At 56.2% G+C, this 16,879-nt stretch overlaps 1 protein-coding gene across 3 annotated transcripts in view; it reads right to left on the bottom strand.

Annotated features, from left to right (window-relative positions):
- Positions 1-1,593: 1,593 nt before the first annotated feature.
- MGAT5B (alpha-1,6-mannosylglycoprotein 6-beta-N-acetylglucosaminyltransferase B) overlaps positions 1,594-16,879 on the bottom strand; it is a 57,778-nt gene continuing 42,492 nt past the window's right edge. For 2 of the 3 annotated variants that reach the window (XM_080560513.1, XM_080560515.1), the window contains exons 9-17: positions 15,200-15,331; positions 14,112-14,245; positions 13,367-13,503; positions 11,904-12,059; positions 11,102-11,248; positions 9,668-9,784; positions 3,923-3,997; positions 3,280-3,554; positions 1,594-2,228 (exon numbers count right to left, since the gene is read on the bottom strand). In XM_080560513.1, coding sequence (XP_080416639.1) covers positions 2,030-2,228; positions 3,280-3,554; positions 3,923-3,997; positions 9,668-9,784; positions 11,102-11,248; positions 11,904-12,059; positions 13,367-13,503; positions 14,112-14,245; positions 15,200-15,331 — 1,372 coding nt within the window. In that variant the 3' untranslated portion in view covers positions 1,594-2,029. The remainder of the gene's footprint in view (positions 2,229-3,279; positions 3,555-3,922; positions 3,998-9,667; positions 9,785-11,101; positions 11,249-11,903; positions 12,060-13,366; positions 13,504-14,111; positions 14,246-15,199; positions 15,332-16,879) is intronic. The other variant, XM_080560514.1, reaches the window with a different exon arrangement.

Raw genomic sequence — 16,879 nt, 5'->3', positions numbered from 1 at the left:
AATGCAGATGCTGGCCCCAGATCCCCGCAGGTCCCTGACAGGTCGTTATTTACCGTGACAGCGGCTGAGGTGAGCGAGCCACCTTTTATTTCAGCTCGGAGAAAACGGTCCTGACAGCGGGTAATTGGGGCTGTGCAGCACGAGGCAGGTGCCCAGCCGCCAAGAGGTGAAGGCTGCTTTAAAAGCAGCTGAGCAGAAAGCGCAGCGAGGGCTGCCCTGGGAGCTGACGTGCAAAGAGAGCTGTCCTGAGCCAGGTTTGGGATCCGGAGCTCTAAATCTCCCTCGAATCCTCATAAATCAGTCTTATTCGGTCCTTACAGCCGGGAGCTGGATCACCATCACCGCCTGCTTGCCAAGCAGCAGCCTGGGCGATAGCTTGGGAGCCTTTGCAAGGTGCTGCCTTGAGCCCTGGATGAAAGGTGCCACGGAAAGGCACAGAAGATTGCTGCTCAGCTCTGCGGGGAGAGGCTCTCTCGGCTTTTATTTATACACACGCTTGCCGCAAGACACAAAAATTACTTAATCAATCCTTTCCCTTGTCGGCGTCGCTGGCTGGCTGGAGGCTGCCTGTGCAATTTCGCGCTGAAGCTGACAAATTGCTCCAGGATAACGGCGATGACTCCAGCTCTTGCCTCGCCTGGGTCGACAAGCACCGCACGGTGCCCCCTGCCCAGGCTGGAACGGGGGTGGCGAGAGCAGCGTTGTGCCAAAACGGGGCTCGCACTCATCCTGCTCGCTCCAGCGGTCACCTTGAGCCAGGCGGGGACAATGCTCCCCGGTGCTACCGCCAGCAGGGGCTGTCACCGCAGCCCGGCTCTCCGCCTGGGACGGGAGTTATTCCACGCAGGGAAGGGCTGGGAGTGAGTTTTTCTGGGATGTCAGCGCCTCGATCTCCAGCGCCTCTGAGCGGAACGAGGGCTGAGCACCAACCCCGCAGCACCAGAGGCTCACCTCCCTCTGGTGAGCAACCCTTCAAAAACACACCGGACTCCGCAGCCAGCGCTAAGGCAGCAAGAGGGCAGCCAGGAGAGGAACAGAAGCAGCACTGAGCTCGTCTCTGAAGTGAAGCTGATGACAAGCACGAGGAGAAGGTAAAGAAGCGAAGATGCTGCTTGGAAGATCTTTGCCTGGAGCTCACCTCCTCCTGCAGCTGCCCCGGGGCTGCAGCGTTTGGGGCTGCAGACACAGCGCTGCTCTTACACCTTCTCCCCCAGCTTCAGCCTGTGCCAATATTTCATCCCGGCTGCTGCAGCACCTCTTCCTTCCTGCCCCGCTCAGACAAAGAGCAAACGGGGAGCTGTGCCCCCACGGGCTGGGGCGTGGGGGTCCCAGGAGGGTTGAGACGTGCACCCTGGAGAGGTGGAGAGCGGCACCAGGGAGGGACCCCCAAGAGCAGCATCCTCTGCAGAGCCCCCCCACAGGGCTGCACTCCCCAGCCTCAGCCTCAATTCCTGGGGGGCACCACGGGCTCAGTCCCCCTTGAACCCACCCAACGCAGCCCCCGTCCTCAGGCTTCATCCTCCCCGGCCAAGGCAGGCACCGGCAGCCCCCTGCAGCCCCCCCGAGCAGCCCAATAACTCCTCGCAGAAGGGCTGGGTGTTGTTTCCCCTTTAATTTACCACTTGTCAGGGAGGGAGTGGTTAAAAAATAAATAAATAAAACAACCTCGGATGCTTCAAGAGGATGAAAACCCTGAAACTGCAGTCTGCTGGTGGCTCATCCCCCTCGCCAGAAGAGGGGAAGGTGCCCCCCCTCCCCGAGCCCCCTTTTTCTGCCACCCTGCCCCAGCCCCAACACGGTCCGGGTGGGTTCGGATGCGGACGGGCGATGCGGACGGGCGATGCGCCTCGAGAAGAAAACGAAACCAAACGTCAGGACACGGTCATTCACAGCCGGCTGGTAGACGAAACAACCCACGAGAGCCTGGCACCCCCAGCTCAGCGCGCGTCCCGCCGGGAGGGATCCATCCTGCTCCCCGGCTGTTGCCGAAGCTTTGAGACCAAGCCCCCGGCTGCAGCACGTGGCCGAGTCACACGCAGTCCCTGCACAGAGCCACTTGTCCTTCGCGGTAGTCGCGGCAGGGGCAGAGGCGCCGGTACTTGGAGTTGTGGCCGGCGCAGCTGAAGAGCAGCGGCTCCTTCTGGAGGTAGCACTCGTGGACGTTCTCGGCCACCGCCGGATAGAGATGGTTCATCTCGTACTCCGTGCTGTCGCAGGTGATGCTGAGCCTGGGAAAGAAGATAAAAAACATGGGGCGGCTTCGGTGCCCCCTCTCCGGGTGGGGAGGCTGCCTGGTGCTTTGCTACAGGGTCTTTAATTCTCTGTCTGTCCTCCCTGGGGTGTTCCCTGGGTGAGCTTTGGGCTCTTTGCTGGTTGCAGGAACCATCAGCACTACGCTTGGCGCCTTGATGTGGTTGCCAGCCACCAGCCCAAAACAGCACACAACCGAACCGTGCAACCCGAGGACCGCCCCACACCTCATGCAGGCCGTAGATGGAGGACTCAGGGAATCACGGGCAAAATCCCACTAAAACCCCTTACATCCCCCCTGGACCAAGGGGGCCGCCTGCTCCCTGCAGGCACCGTCCCCTGGGAGTGCACCTGAGTCAAATGCACACCCTGGTGTCCCCTGCTAGCCCGGAGCAGCAAAATGAAGACGGGAACCCACAAAGACCCCAAGGAGCAGCAGGACCCCAGCTTTGCCCTGCTCCAGGCTCGTGTCTGGGGGAGCTCCAGCACCGGAGCTGCCCCTGCTCCGTGCCCCTCCAGCCCCCCGAGCCCACCCGCGGCTCCCCCAGGGCTCCAGGCACCGGGGCACGGGGCGAAATGCGCGCCCCGGCTCTAATTCGTCACATAAAACTGTCACCAGGCCTCAAATTGCCTGCCTGGCCGGCGTGACGGAAATGGTAATACTTGCATCTTAATTGTCCACGCAGCAGCACGGAGCCCGGTGGCAGATTTATACTCTATTAAAACTTCACTGCTGTGTGTTCAAAAGGCAGTTTTATGGAGAAAGACGTAAAAAAAAGACAGAAAGGGAGCGAGCACGCGGGAGGCAGAGAGAAGCAGGGTGGGAGAGGGATGGTGCCATGCCTGGATGTGCCAGCGCTGCTTTGGGAAGGACAAAACCGTTCAGCTTTTGGCGTTTTAGGGGGGAGGACACGGGGACAACGGGCGCTGGGGGTGCAGGACAAAGCACCCAGCCCTGGGGAATGGGGGAGCATCTCCGGCAGCCCCCCCGGGGTGTCACCACGCTGCGCCGAGGAGGACACGACTTACTGGAGGAACACCTCCTTCTTGTTGAGGAACCTGAAGAAGGTGGGCTCGCAGACCAGCCCGCGCCGCCGGCACGTCTCGGTGCAGGCGTGCCGCGTCTCCGACACCCACACCTGCAGCGAGTCCACCGGGGGCCAGGCGCGGGGGTCCCGGCGGGCGCTGGGGGACCACACCAGGTGGGTGGCGTTGGGCGACAGGGCCAGCACGCTCGGGGGGCTTTGCATAGCAGGGCTCTTGGTCCTGGGAGGCGGAGGAGGAGACGTCGTGGTGCAGAAATCCTAGGAGGGAAGGCGACAGGTCAGTGCCCGAAGGGAAAGGGTGGGGTGGTGGGGATGGGGGCACGGCAGGACGCTCGGGCTGCTGGTGCGGCTCCACCGGTTGAGGACTCCTGCCCTGCCCGCATGGACGGTATTTCCTGCTGGGGAGATGAAGGTGGCAGCCAGCCCTTCCTCTCCCAGTGCTGCCTTAAGCTCTGCAGCAGAGAAGTCCTGCCCCTGCCTCGTCCCCGCACCCCCAGCCTCCCTCCGGCAGCCCCCGAGCATCTTCGGTGTGTGACAAATCTCCTGCGCCCAGCTCCTGGTGTCCCCCCCGGGAGCCTGCATGGGCCAGGGGTCCCTTCCCCGGCAGAACAAGGACGGTGCCCGACCTGGTGCTGAATGTAGGCGTGGATCCGCTCCAGCATCCCCTCGCAGGTGTACTCGTAAGGCAGGTAAGGGTCCACCTGTGCAGGGGAAGAGCAGAGCGCTGCAGCAAGAGGGAAAAGCTCGCCCGTCCCAGCCATCTCCGGGAGCATTTCCCCACAGGAGCAGCGGGGAAATCCAGTGTAAACATAATCCCCGTTGCTGGCCAAGAGAGTAATACTCCTGTCCCTCCATCTACCACCAGAGCAGAAGGGTATGGAAGAAAATCATCCAGTTCCTGAATGAATTCATCTCCTTTTCCTAAAAATAGCAAGTACCACGCAAGGGCACCGCAGGAATCAGACCCCTTCCAGGGCTGGGACCTCAACTCGGAAATCTTCAGTCCAATTTGGAAGAAAACTAGGACTGCAAACACCTAGGACTGCAAAAACTTGGCAAGCAACAAAGTGTTTGAGAGAAAGAGGGTGAAGGATTAACTGGGGTTTGACCCACACTTTGGTTAAAATGAAGTCACCCTGCTCTACTGTCTTTTTTTTTTTGGAACTGCAAAATAAAATCAGTTTAATGCAATAAGTCACTTCCAAATGAAAGCTTGAACACTTCCAGCCCAACAAAGTTTCCAGGAGCTCAGTAGATTTGCTCCAGCCCAGTTTCCCACCCAAATAAATTTCAGGGGCATTTCCCTGGCCCCCTGGAGATGCCGGTGGCCGGCGTGTCAGACACAGGGGACCGTGGGACGGGTCCTCACCCCGCGACGGAGCAAACGCCTCCCACAGCCCCGTCCTGCTGTTTGTGCAGAGCCAGCAGCACTCCGGTGTATTTTTAGCGTGGGTTATGAAACGCTGCTGCTCTTCGCTCGCTTTTCCACATCGCGCCTCCCTCCCCCAGAGCTGCCCTCGCATCCCGGTGTGGAAATCAGCTCCCCCCTCTGCATCCCGGCCCCGCAGCACCCCCAGCCCCTGTGGGGGTCACCTAACACCCCCCCCCCGTGGGGTTTGGTGTGGGAAGGGGCTGGTGCTGGAGCCCCCCCTTCCCCTGCGCATCTCTGCTGAGCTTCGTGCGAAGGATGGATTAGAAGCAAAAATACCCCAAAGATAGTTCAGCCGGAAAACGCTGCTTCTCCTATTTCTGCACATCCAAAATAGCTGTCTCCTTTGAAGTACCTGTCAAAGCCGAGCTCAAAAGGCTCAGCCTGCCAAAAAGATCCCTCTAAGCATCTCCCCACCGTAAATATCCCACCTGAGATCTCGGCAAGGCTGGAAATCGCAGCCGCTCTGTCTCATTACAGGTGTGCAGCGTAATCGGGGCTGACACCTTGGCAGGCACAGATCCTGCCTCCAAATTAGCGTTGAGTTAACCGGGGCCGAGTCCTTCACAGAGCACGGTGCTGCTGCATGAAGCCCGAGCAGGGCTGGGGGCTGCCTGGAGTGGATTTGGGGCTGCCAGGTGCAGATGTAGGGCTGCTTGGAGTGGATTTGGGGCTGCCTGGCACAGATTTGGGGCTGCCCAGCTACAAAGCATCACCAGCGCTGTGCTCACAGCAGTGACGCTGGGGAGCTTTGCTCAGGACGCTGCTGTGCAGACAAAACCTGTAAAACAGCCTCATCCCCCCCAACACACCACGCCTGCGGGGCACGGTGTGACCGATGGGATGCAACCCCCCCACAGCGTGCCCACCACCCCGGGGTTACCCCAAAAGCTCTCGCTGCCCCTGCCTCCCCTCACCCACGCTCGTTAAAATTCAGCTCCCGCCACTGGAACTGCAGGAAAATGCCAATTTTGGGAGGATAATTGTTTAATTAAAACCTGACAGGCTTGGCCTCCCCTTGACAGCCGCGGCGTTAATGCTGCTCCCCGCGCCGGGAGCTCGGGCTCTCCCCTGGGGGATGCTCCGAGATGAAGGCAGGCAGGGCTGGGGGGGGTTCACCCCATCACCCCCACCTCACAGCACGAGGTTTGGGGGCCACAGGGGTCCCGCTGGGGATGGGTTCTGCAACCCTTTCCTGCACACATCGCTGGGGAACCCAGGGCCGGAGCAAGGCACGAAGGCACTCTGGGGTTTTTACAGTCCCGCTCTGGAATCCCAGAGCTGGAGGCAGGAATAAGCCTCCTTGGGTCCAAAGGGAACAAAAGAGAAAAAAATAAATCCAAACGTCACCAGAGAAATAAGTAGAAAAGTAATGCAATTGTCTGCCAGCACGTAGCAGCAGGCTGGGAACGCTTTAACCAGCTATTTTGGCGGTGATGTTTAATACGCCACTCTTTCAAGCATAGCCTGAAATGTATAATTTTCCATTATATTCCTGTATGTTTGACTTTAATATAATGAAGCCTTCTCCCTTCGCTACACCAGAATATTGGGTCTATTAAATTGCTTGCGCGGGGACTGTTTTTGACAAGGGAAAAAGCTGAAGGCCAAGGAAATGACCGCGCATGGAAACCTCTCCCCTCCTTGTCCCCAGCCCTTGGCTGAGAGCTGCAGCTCGTCGCAGGGACAATTTGCCTGGTGTCACCTCTCCAGGGGGCAATTTGTCTCGTGTTTTTCTCTCTCCTGGGCCTCCTGGGCAGCAGTTTGCTGCCTGGTTTATATGGGTTTGGTGCTGCAATGCTCCGAGTCCTCCTTACAGCCAGGCCAGGGATGGGAGCAATGGGGGAGCACAAAGCGGCTCCACTGTGGGACAAGCTCCGCGGGGGCCACCCGCAGCGGGTGCTGCCTCTTGCAAAGACACATTGCAAACCTGAGCCACATCCGAGCCCCGGTTCAAACCTCTGGCAAGAAGGAAAAAGTTTTTTTTTTTCTTCCAGCAAACCTCGGCTGGCTCACGGAGAAGGACGCCTGCTGCATCTCAACTCCGCTATTTGCGGGGCATGCAGACCCAGCGGGCCAGTGCAGCTTCGCTGTCTTGGGATTGCTGCCACCTCCCCGCTGCTGGCAGCAGCTCCCAAGCCCCTCGAAGGGTCCCAGCACCCCTGGGTGCCAGCACCCCCCATGAAGCCTCCTGTGGAGGCGCGTCAAAGGAGACACCTCGCAGCTTCCCCAGCTTCACCTCTGGAAAATGTTTTACCGACACCTGCCTTGAAGCTGCAAAGCCAAAGGTGTGTGACGAGTGATTTTTCAGTGTCACGGTGGGAAAAAAAAAAAGGGGGAAAAAAATAAAATCAGTTTCAGGTCGGATTTCAATTTCCAGCGTTTCCACCCATCAAGGAGAAAAATGCGTTGTTTCAGGTCAGGCAATCTGTTTTGTTTGGTGAGGCAAAGGGAAATGCATCATTTTGGATCTAAGCCTCCCTTTCAATAAACGAGCGGGGCATTTTCAGACAAAGCCATGCAGATGGGAAACCAAAACACATCATCTCATTTCGGTAATGTTGAAATGAAACGTTTCCAGTGAAAAAGAAATATAAATTGATGGCCATTATTCTGAAAGACAAATTTGCCAAATATTCGGATGACACAACATCCCATTTTGCCTTGGGGAGAAAAGGAGCCAGGAAAACTGTTCCTCCTACCTGGCTGAGAGCAGCAGCACCGAACCGCCCGCTCCTGCCGCTAAGACATTTGTTTTCATTTCCTGCTGTAACAAACATTACTTTAAAGACAAGATACCAAGGGATTCCTGAAGCCAAAGCCCATAATGGGGCTTTTAAACCTGTGAGGTAGGTCAATTTTAGACTTAATTGCCTTGACAGCGTCTCTGGTATAGCAGACCTTTCTATTTAACAAACAAACAAAAAAAAAGCAGTTGCTCACACTCGGTCCCTGCTCTGCTTCCAGAGGATTTATAGATCATAAAAAAAACCCCAAATACAAACCAGCAGAGGTGTGTTGTGGGATTATCCCAGCACCCTTCTTGGCGGACAGGAGGGCCTCCTTGGTTTTGGGAGGCAGCCTGAGCTTCTGTCCCTGCTCCCCTTCAAGATTGAATTTAATAGGACCACGAAGCCGTTATTTCCAGCGTGGGTGCCACGCTGTAACGGGGAGGGCACAAAAAACCCCACGCAGTGCCCAGCCCCATGGCCCCGGCACCCCGACGCTGCCCGTCAGGCCCAGCCTCGTGCCCACGTTTTCTGTGCTCCCCTGCCTCCCGCCAGCTGTTCGGCAATGTAAGAAATGTTAATTAAGGGAGGGAGGAAGGATGTGTTGTGACTGCACCGCAACTGCATTTGCATGAACAGCTGACATGGGAACTGGGAACGGGGAGAGAACTGGTGATGGGAACTCATCAACTCATCAGCCTGCAGCAGAACTTCCCCAAACCCTTTTTTTTTTTTTTTTTATTTTTAAATCCTGGACTTGCCATTAAACTTCTAAATTACCCGGTCCATTTTCAATCCATATTTCAACATGACACAGCTGCCCAGGGACCGGGTCACCCCAAAAAGCCAACATTTCCCCCACACTTCATTCTAATTCTCCCTTGTTTTATGCCCCTGATGGCAGGGCAGCCCCGGACACCTCTATTTTCTTTCTCCAACGCCTCTCCCCCTCTCCTGCACACCCTCGAGCATCTCCCCGAGCAGATGGCGCCGGGTCGCTCGCTGCCGCTGGCGCACGCCGACAGCTGGCCCGGCGGCACGGCAGCAGGGATGGAATTATTTTTAATTTCATTTTAATCGAGATCCCGTAACGCATGCGCAAAAGGACAAAATGTTTTCCTAAGTCGGTTTTGTTCCTTCTTTGCAGACTCTTAGGGAAAATGAGGGAGGTGAAGAGCCGTGACGGTCACCGGTGGCTGCGGTGACACGGTGACAGAGCCGGGCAGTGACTGCGTTGGCTGGCCGAGGTCCCCAGGCTGGCACAGGCACTGGTGCCTCTCGTTCAGGGACAGGCAGCGAAGACAGGGACCTTTCCTGTGTTTTCAGCCCCGGTAAGACCAAGAGGCTGGATTTCTTGGATTTCTACCAGCACGTCTGTCTGCTTTGTGTTAAGCCAGGAGGAGCAAAGACACACGTTTCTGCTGGTGACCTCGCCAACACGCAGGGGACCTGCAAAGCCTGCGGTCACCCCCTGGCCAGCATCACCCCCAGCACCCTCCAAAATCCCACCCCGTGAGCCCCAATGCCGAACCTCATCTCAGCAGCACATCGTTATCACAAGGGGATGGTTCATTGTAACCAAAGCAAGTCGCGAGCGATCAGAGACCAGCACTTCTCCCCCTCCAGGAAAACCGACTTTATGAATTCGGAAAGGCTCCAGCCCCAGCTCAGGAGGCAAATAATTGCAGCAGTGTGGTTCAGTGCCGCTGCAGTGGGGGCTCTGCCTTCCTGCAGGACCCCTCGTGCTCCCCTCTCTCTTTCCTGCCCTTCATCCTTTACAGAGGCTAATCCTGGGGCTGTTCCTATCGACCTGCTTGACCCCAACAAAGAGCTGAATGGGGAACAGCAGGCGCAGAGGGCTGCAGCTCCCAGGGAGACGCTCTCTGGGTTTCCCTGCTTGATGCCAAGTAACACCACTGCTGTGCATCTCCAGCCACCCCCTGGTCCCAAACCTCATCTCCCTCACCCCAGCACCGCCTGGCTCCATCAGACCCGCACCACCACAAGCAGCACCGCGAGCTGCCCTGCAGCCGCAGAGGGAGCAGGCTGCGGGAGGTCAGGGCTGCTGCCTTGCACATGCAAATAATCCCAGAGGGGAAGCCAGGAGGGAGAAGCACCTCGTGCTCGAAAGGGAGAGCCAGCCACCAGCACCACCGCTGCTCTAAGTCCTACAGACCACCGGTGATCACCCCAGCCCTTTCTCCGAGACTCACCTGGGTCCTCATGATTGCTTTGATGGCAGCTTCGAACTCCTCGGAGTTATTGTAGTCGACAGTCCACACGTGGGGCTTCCCAATGAAGTCCTCGGCATATGGGTGCTGGGAGGACACCTACAACGCAACAACATGAGATGGTTTTTTTGCAGTCCCTGCCAGAAGCAGCGCTGCTGTCTAGCACCCGCAGCCGCACCAGCGGAGAGGAGCAGACTGCAGCCGGCTCAGCCGCCTTTGGTTTTAAACCACTGCACATGGAGATGTGCTGGGAAGAGAGCAGCTCCTCCGAGCCCAGCTGCTCCCCAGCGTTAGGCTGATGCCCTAAAATTCCCGCTGGGTTGGGATGCAACGTTCCCATCAGTGCCAAAAGTGCCGAGCAGCTCCAAATGTCCCCATCCCCATAACTCGGGTAAAACCTCACCTTGACCTGAACCATTCGTGGGAGCGGAGAGGCAAAACAGCCACATCTCTCAGGTTTGCCAGCTCCAGAAACAGGTCAGAGACAAAATCCATCCCCACCGAAGGCGGTGCTGGCAGCTGCTTTGCCCCAATGTTGCAGAAAACCACGTGTTGGTACCCCACCACCACCCACCTCCCACCAGGCAATTTTTGGGGAACGTGCCTCTTTTATTTAAATCTCTGACACTGCCTTTCTAGCCCCACATTGCTGAAAGGCAGCCAGAGCCCAAAATCTCCCTGTGGGACAGGAAGAGAGAGGATGCTGAGCTGTTTTGGGGAGCACCGCAAAGCAGGAAAACCTGCCAGGGAGAGGAGGAGAGCCACGCTCACTCCTCAGTTTCCTCCCCAGTTTGCTCTCCCTTCCTTTTTTTTTCCCCAGCAGATTGCCAAAACTCCTTCCCCTCCCCTGTGTGACCACCCTGGGGCATTTCACAGCCCCAGCAGCCGGTGGGGACAGGCATGATAGGGGACAGAGTGGCACAGCCACCGGGCACACGACAACCACTCCCAGGCTGAGCGTGGGGAGCGAGCGCTGCATTATCCACTTCATTAATAATGAAAGAGGCAATTTTCTCAACCCTTTAACTTTTAAAGAGTTCCTGCTTCGCTCAGATTGAATTCCCAGCGACAGGCAGGCCCGGGAGGGATTTCATCCCCCTGCAGCGATGCTGAGGTCCTGGCACCCTTCTCGTTTTGCAGAACGAGGGGGGAGTACTGGGCTGCAGGGGAGCACCAGACCCCGTCCAGGAGAGGTGTGCATGGATCTGCCCTGACCAGAAGGGAATCGGCACAGGGTTTTGGGGTCTGCAAGCATCTCCCACACCACGCTCTCCTTTGCAACCCCCAGCAGGGCCCCTTCCATCCAAACGCTCTGGATACTTCTGCACCTGGGGGTTTGGAGGAAACCTCTCCAAAAAATCCCAGTTTAGCACCGTTTTTTCCCTGGGCTGGCTGAGTACAGTGCTGTACACTTGCCTCTCTCGACGTCGGCTTCCCGCGGAAGAACTCGTGGTTGAGGGAGCTGTGCGGGGGGTTGAAGCGCGCCTGCAGGAACACACAGCCGTTGGCGATTGCCTCCAGCGGGGCAGGGCCCTCGTAGGGGAACCCAAAGCCGATGAAGAGCTGCAAGGAGCAAACCCGGGCAATGTGAGCTAACGCTGCCCTGGTCTCTGGCACGCCAGCCCCATGGAAAGACTCCTGAAAAACCCACCAGCATCCTGTGCTGCTACGGAGCCGCTATGGCAGCTCCACGTGGTTCAACACCCAATAGCTAAAATGTGTTAAAAACCATCCCCACGGTCAGATGGATGCTCTGTGGCTCACAGCCCACTGGTACAAGACAACGGGGTGTTTGCATCAGCGGGAGCTGTAGAGATCACCCAGAGTGGCTGCAACCACTGTGGTCCTGCATGGAAAAATGCTGCTTTGCTTGGGGAACCAGGGACACTGTGCCAGCACCCTGCACCTTGCTCTGAGATTCCCATTTCTTTTTATCGAGGCGACGGGAAGAAGAAAAAGAACAAAAAAAGCCCGAGCGAGAAATTAATTAATCAAGAAACTTTGCACTCCGTCTGCGAGGAGGAGAAACTCGTCAGACACGTCTCGAGTTGAAATTAGGTGCTCTGCCCTGCTCCTGGGTAATTAGCCCTGCTGACAGCGAGCCTGGGAGGCGAGCAGACACGGGGCTCTCCCCCTGCCGCCCTCTCCTTTAATTAGAGCTCGTTTCTCAAGGCCTGCTTAATGAGGGGCCGCAGCAGAGACCTCGAGGGTGGCCCACCTTCGCCTTCCGCAGCAGCTGCTGGAACTCGTGCTGCGGCAGCAGCCCGTGGTTCTTCACGAAGGCCGGCACCTCCGGCGGCCTCTGCGTCTCGTAGTACACCGTGCCGTGGATCTCCATGTACTTGTTGAGGATGGCCAGGAACCTCTCCTTGCCCTGCGGAGGAGTGACGCAAGAATTTGGGGGGCTGACCCCCCAAACCCCTGGGATGGGTGAGATTTCATTCTGAAACCACTCACCTGGAACACTCAAACCACCAAACCCACCCCCAACCCTTTTAGGAAGGGCAAAACTTGTACCCTCTCCTCCCCCCCGATCCCTCAAGACACACATATAGGGGAGGGGATCCCCAAAATCCATCACCCCGAAACATGCCACGAACGCCAGCACCCCAAGCCCGGCTTTCCCCGCAGCTTCTGCGGGCAGCTTTAGTGCCGGAGCTGCTGAATTACAGATGAGTGGAGGCAGGGGGAGGTTTGCAAAGCCGGGGCTTGTTAATGGCCTCTCATTCCACATAACAAGTCCCCAGGATGTTCTCACTTGGGTTTAATCCCTCAGCCTGTTTTACTACCTGGAAAATCAAGAGGGTCATCATTTTTCTTCTTTTAGAGGCTTTCTAGCTTTTGCCCTCCGAAGCAGCCTTCCATTTTAACAATTTCTCTGCTGCAGATTTTTTTTTTTTGTGCTTGGAGAAACACAAAGGGACCATACTTTGGATGCTGTACTTTCAGCTTATTCCAGGGCTGCAATAGGCCCCTAAGGAGCAGACTGGGAGGGAATCAGGAGGTATAAATGAGGAATTTGAGAAAACTCCACACGTTGCCTTAAAGCCTCTCTGAACACGGCATTTCTGCACTCAGCCACGTAGTCCTGGACTACTCTAAGGCTAAAAACCAGAGCTGCATACAGAGGACAGAAGCCAAGCAGCAATTCCTGGTGAGACAAGGCTGTGGGGTGCAATCCTGGCCACAAAGGGCTCAGGGAGATGGGGGTAAAACACCGCTGAGCATCACTGGTGGGGAGAACCAGATCCAGCTCCGCTGAGCATAATCTAACCCCAATAGCTGGGGAATTGGATATTATTTGTGAATTCTGGATTAAAGGAGCAGATGCACCCCCCCCCCCCCATCCACCTGGGGGCAAACAAGTGGCAAACACAACGTTTTCCCCCCTCAAACCGATGCACAGAGCTAACACGGGACAGCGGCGGGGTGCAGCACCGTACCTGCAGCTGGAACATCCCCAGTGGTACGCAAAGTGGTGGTGGTGGGGGGGGAAGAAACCAAAAAAAAACACAAAATCAAGAGTTAGCTCCTTGTTTTCAAGCCCTGGAAGGAAAAACAACTCTGGAAGAGAGAGGGGGAGAGGCAGAGCCAGTACCAAGAGCTCAGTACCCCCTACGAACGGGAAAAGGATGGTTTTTTATGGATGCGTGGAAAGTGGTGGCCCCAGCACCCGAGGACACGCACCTTCCAGATGCTGGCCTCCTTCCCGTACACCACCGCCATGCTGCCCACTTTGTTGGACTTGATGAGCTGCCTCTCTGTCTTGTTGAGCTCCTCCGACACGAAGCCCATGAAGGAGTTGTCGGGGGTGTGAGCTGCGGACACAAAAAGAGGGACATGGCTCGGACCTCTTGGGGCTGGATGAGCCCGGCTCCAGCACCTTGAGGGAGCTTGGAGGTAAAATAATGTGAAATCCCAGGAGAGCACCTCTAAAAATAAAGGCTTTGCACCTGCTTGAGGGGCTCTTTAAAATGTCAGGCATTTTTAAGGCTGTTAAATGGGTTTCATCCAGCCAGGAAAAGGCAATGTTTGAGTCACCGAGCACCCAAGGGGTCACTAGGCTCGGCTCAGACGAGCACAGCTCCCTTCCACAGCATGGCTTATCAGGTAAATCCAAACCCCGGGCTTCCTCCTGCCTCAAAAATCCCAGCCGAGGTAAAACCGTGCTCTGCAAACCCAACTGCCCTGCGTTTGCCTGCTGGAGCCACCTCTCCTCCATCTCACATTCCTACAGCAGGAGAGGCGCCGGGAGCTGCGGTGCCCCGCGATGGGCTCAGCGCCTGCCTGCACGCCTCGGGGAGCAGGATCTCAGATCGGGAGGACGGCACCATCCCTGCAGCACCTTCTAAAGGGGGCCAGAGCTGCTCCCGGGGCACCTACGAGCCCCCAAAATTGCCCCCGTGTGTCCCCGTCCCCAGCTTACGGAACATGGTCATGAACTGGGAGGGGTGCAGGTTCCAGTAGCCCCAGTTGGTGCGGAAGCCGCGCAGCGTGGCGTACTCCTCGTGGTTGTAGGCTGGCTCCGTCCCAAAGGTATCGATGACTCGGACGCGGCACCTGGGAGAGGAGACAGGACCACGGTCACGTCCCCACACCTGCCTAAGGAGCGATTTCCCACCCCAGGGCTTTCCCTCCCCGTTGTTTTCCAGGATGAAGCACGTCCTGAAGACTTGTTAATGCTTTTCCCAATATCCCAGGAATGCTGAGGCAGGCATTACTAGCACAAGACTGAGGAGAGAAGGGAAACATCGAGCCGGGGAAGAGAAAAACAAGCTGAATGTGAGAGCAAATGCATTTATAATAAAAGCAATAACATTGCTTGTCATTTTTCTCTCTAATAAAATTGTGTGGGATAGTGGAAGAGATGGGAGAAAACATAATAAATAGCAGGACTATCAGCACTAAATTAAATCGCATATTTTCCTGCCTGGTGATATACCAGGGGATGATGACATTTGTCTTGATGCTGAAGGAGCCAGGGCCAGGGCTCTGCTTCTCACAGACACAAAAGGCTCCCGCTCCCTTTGTGGCACAGCGACCCATGCCTGCAGGCTTGCAGCTTGGAGGCACACACATGCCGCAGACATCCATAAGGTTGTGGGTTTTTCTCCCAGTTCAGACTCTTCTAACGAGGTTTTGTTTCAGATATGTGAGGCTCTGGAGCGAGCAGACCCCCTCGTGTCACTGCAGCAGGGGCTGCAGCACGGAGGCAGCTGGTAAAGCCAGGCAAAAATCCGAGCTGCCATCAAAGGGGGAAACTGCCTGGATGAGGCCAGTGGCTCCTGGGGAGGGGAGGCTGCCCCGACAGGGCTTCGGCTGCCCCGGAGCGGGGCAGAGCTGGGCTGGGGGCAGAAGTGGTGATGGAGGCCCCACAGCTCAGCCCCTGTGGTGCAGCAGCTGGGTAACGATGAGTTTTGCAGCATCTCTTGTCGCCCGTTGTCCTTTGAGGTCATCAGCACCCGCCTTTGCTTGCTAATTTAGGAAGGCTGGAGAAAGAAGGGGTTTGCTTACCTGTATTTCTTAAAGGAGAGCCCCATGTGCTGCTTCATCTGTTGAAGACCGTGGTAGTCGGTGTAAATCAGGTCAAAAGGCAAAGGGTTCGTCAAGGGACAGTTTCCCCGTCCTGGAGGCACCCCTAAATTGCTGGAGAGAACCAGGAGGAGCCAATCAGCTCCAAACAACACACGTGCACATCCCTCACAGGGCTTTAGGAAGGGTCATCAGCCAGCTCCGTGCTCTCCACGTTGTCCTTGTGCCCTGGGGATTCGGGGACAGCCTTGTCCCCCCATCTGTCCCCAAGGAGAGCTCCCTATGCAAGGTGAGGCTGGAGCTCCTCTCTCAGTGCTTGGAAAGGCAGGAAAATAGCACTTCTCTGCCCAGCTTTCATTCCTGGGCCAAAAAATCAGTAGTTTGGGGGAGTCCTGGTTCCTCCCCATCTTCACACATTCTCCAGCCAAGTCCCTACCAAGCACACACGGATGATGAAGCTTTTGCAGAGCAAGAAGCAAGAGCTCACCAGCATCTCGTCCGACACACGTGCTCCCCTGGCCCTACAGGACTGGCCTCATGTTGACACCAGGTTTTGTTTGCTTTGTTGGCGATCACATCAGCACCAACAGACTTGCACAACCGCATCCTTTCCATCCTCTGTGCCCCCAAGGCCTCCAGCTTGGTCACCAGTCCCTAATCCATCCCGTGCAGACCATGCACATCTCTCCAGCCCTTACAGGTACTGACCACATCCCACAGGACCCTCACATTCTCCTCTGCCTGCCCCTGAATTTTGGGTACACTTATTACTATTTCTGACATTTTGCCCCATTCGTGGAACAGCTCAATACAGCCAGGGCAGTCGGACCAGGGGTCTCATTCGGTGCCAGTGCCAGGGACTTTCAGCCAGTTCCTTAAAATAACGCTTCTCAGCCCCTCTTCCCTCCTACAGCGGATAAGGTGCGTTCTGAAAACCCAGATAAACTAGATCGACTGCAATCTCTTTATCGAGATCATCAGTTACCTTGCTGCCAACGTGCAGTGTGATTAATCTGGCATGATACATGGCTGGTAAACCTGCGGCATGTCTCCTTCCATTTTCAATTACCTCTGTGAACTGATGAATCCCTCTCCCCAAAGCTGTTCCATTAAGTGTACCACTGAAGTCAGCCTGACAGCCCATCTGCTTGTCTGGACCACGTTTCCTCCTCAGAAAAAAAAATGTGACACCTTCCAACTTCAGCAGGTTTCTCAAAAATCCTTGCAACATGTACGTGTGATTTCAGAGTGCCAGTTTGCTCAGAAATACAAGCGATCCGCCCCTCAGTGGCAATGTTCTTGTGCCTTTTTCCTCCTAAACACTGACTCCTCCATCACTGTGAAACAAAAACATCCACAAAAAAATAAAAATTAAAAAAACATGCTGGGGCCATTTGGCCCAGCCGGGTCCTGCCCCACTCCCACCATGCTGCAGCCCCCGTTCTGCCTCAGTTCTTCTATCGGGGGGAAATATTTGTTGTATTTTGCAAAGCTGAGCCCAGCACCATTGGAAACCCTGCCCTTGGCTCCTGACTGCTGAGATGTCTGGCTTTGTTTTCTTCTGGGATCCTCGCTAACTCCTAATGGGAATTTACCCCACCCATCCCTATAGGTATTTTCCCTTTTCTTAGGAATAAAAGACCCAGGTGGTATTTATATGTC

Source organism: Anser brachyrhynchus (assembly GCF_964034855.1).
Source record: "Anser brachyrhynchus genome assembly, chromosome: 18".
Lineage (NCBI taxonomy): Eukaryota > Metazoa > Chordata > Aves > Anseriformes > Anatidae > Anser > Anser brachyrhynchus.
The sequence above is the reverse complement of the archived record's forward strand: the minus strand, read 5'-3'. Positions and strand labels throughout refer to the sequence as shown.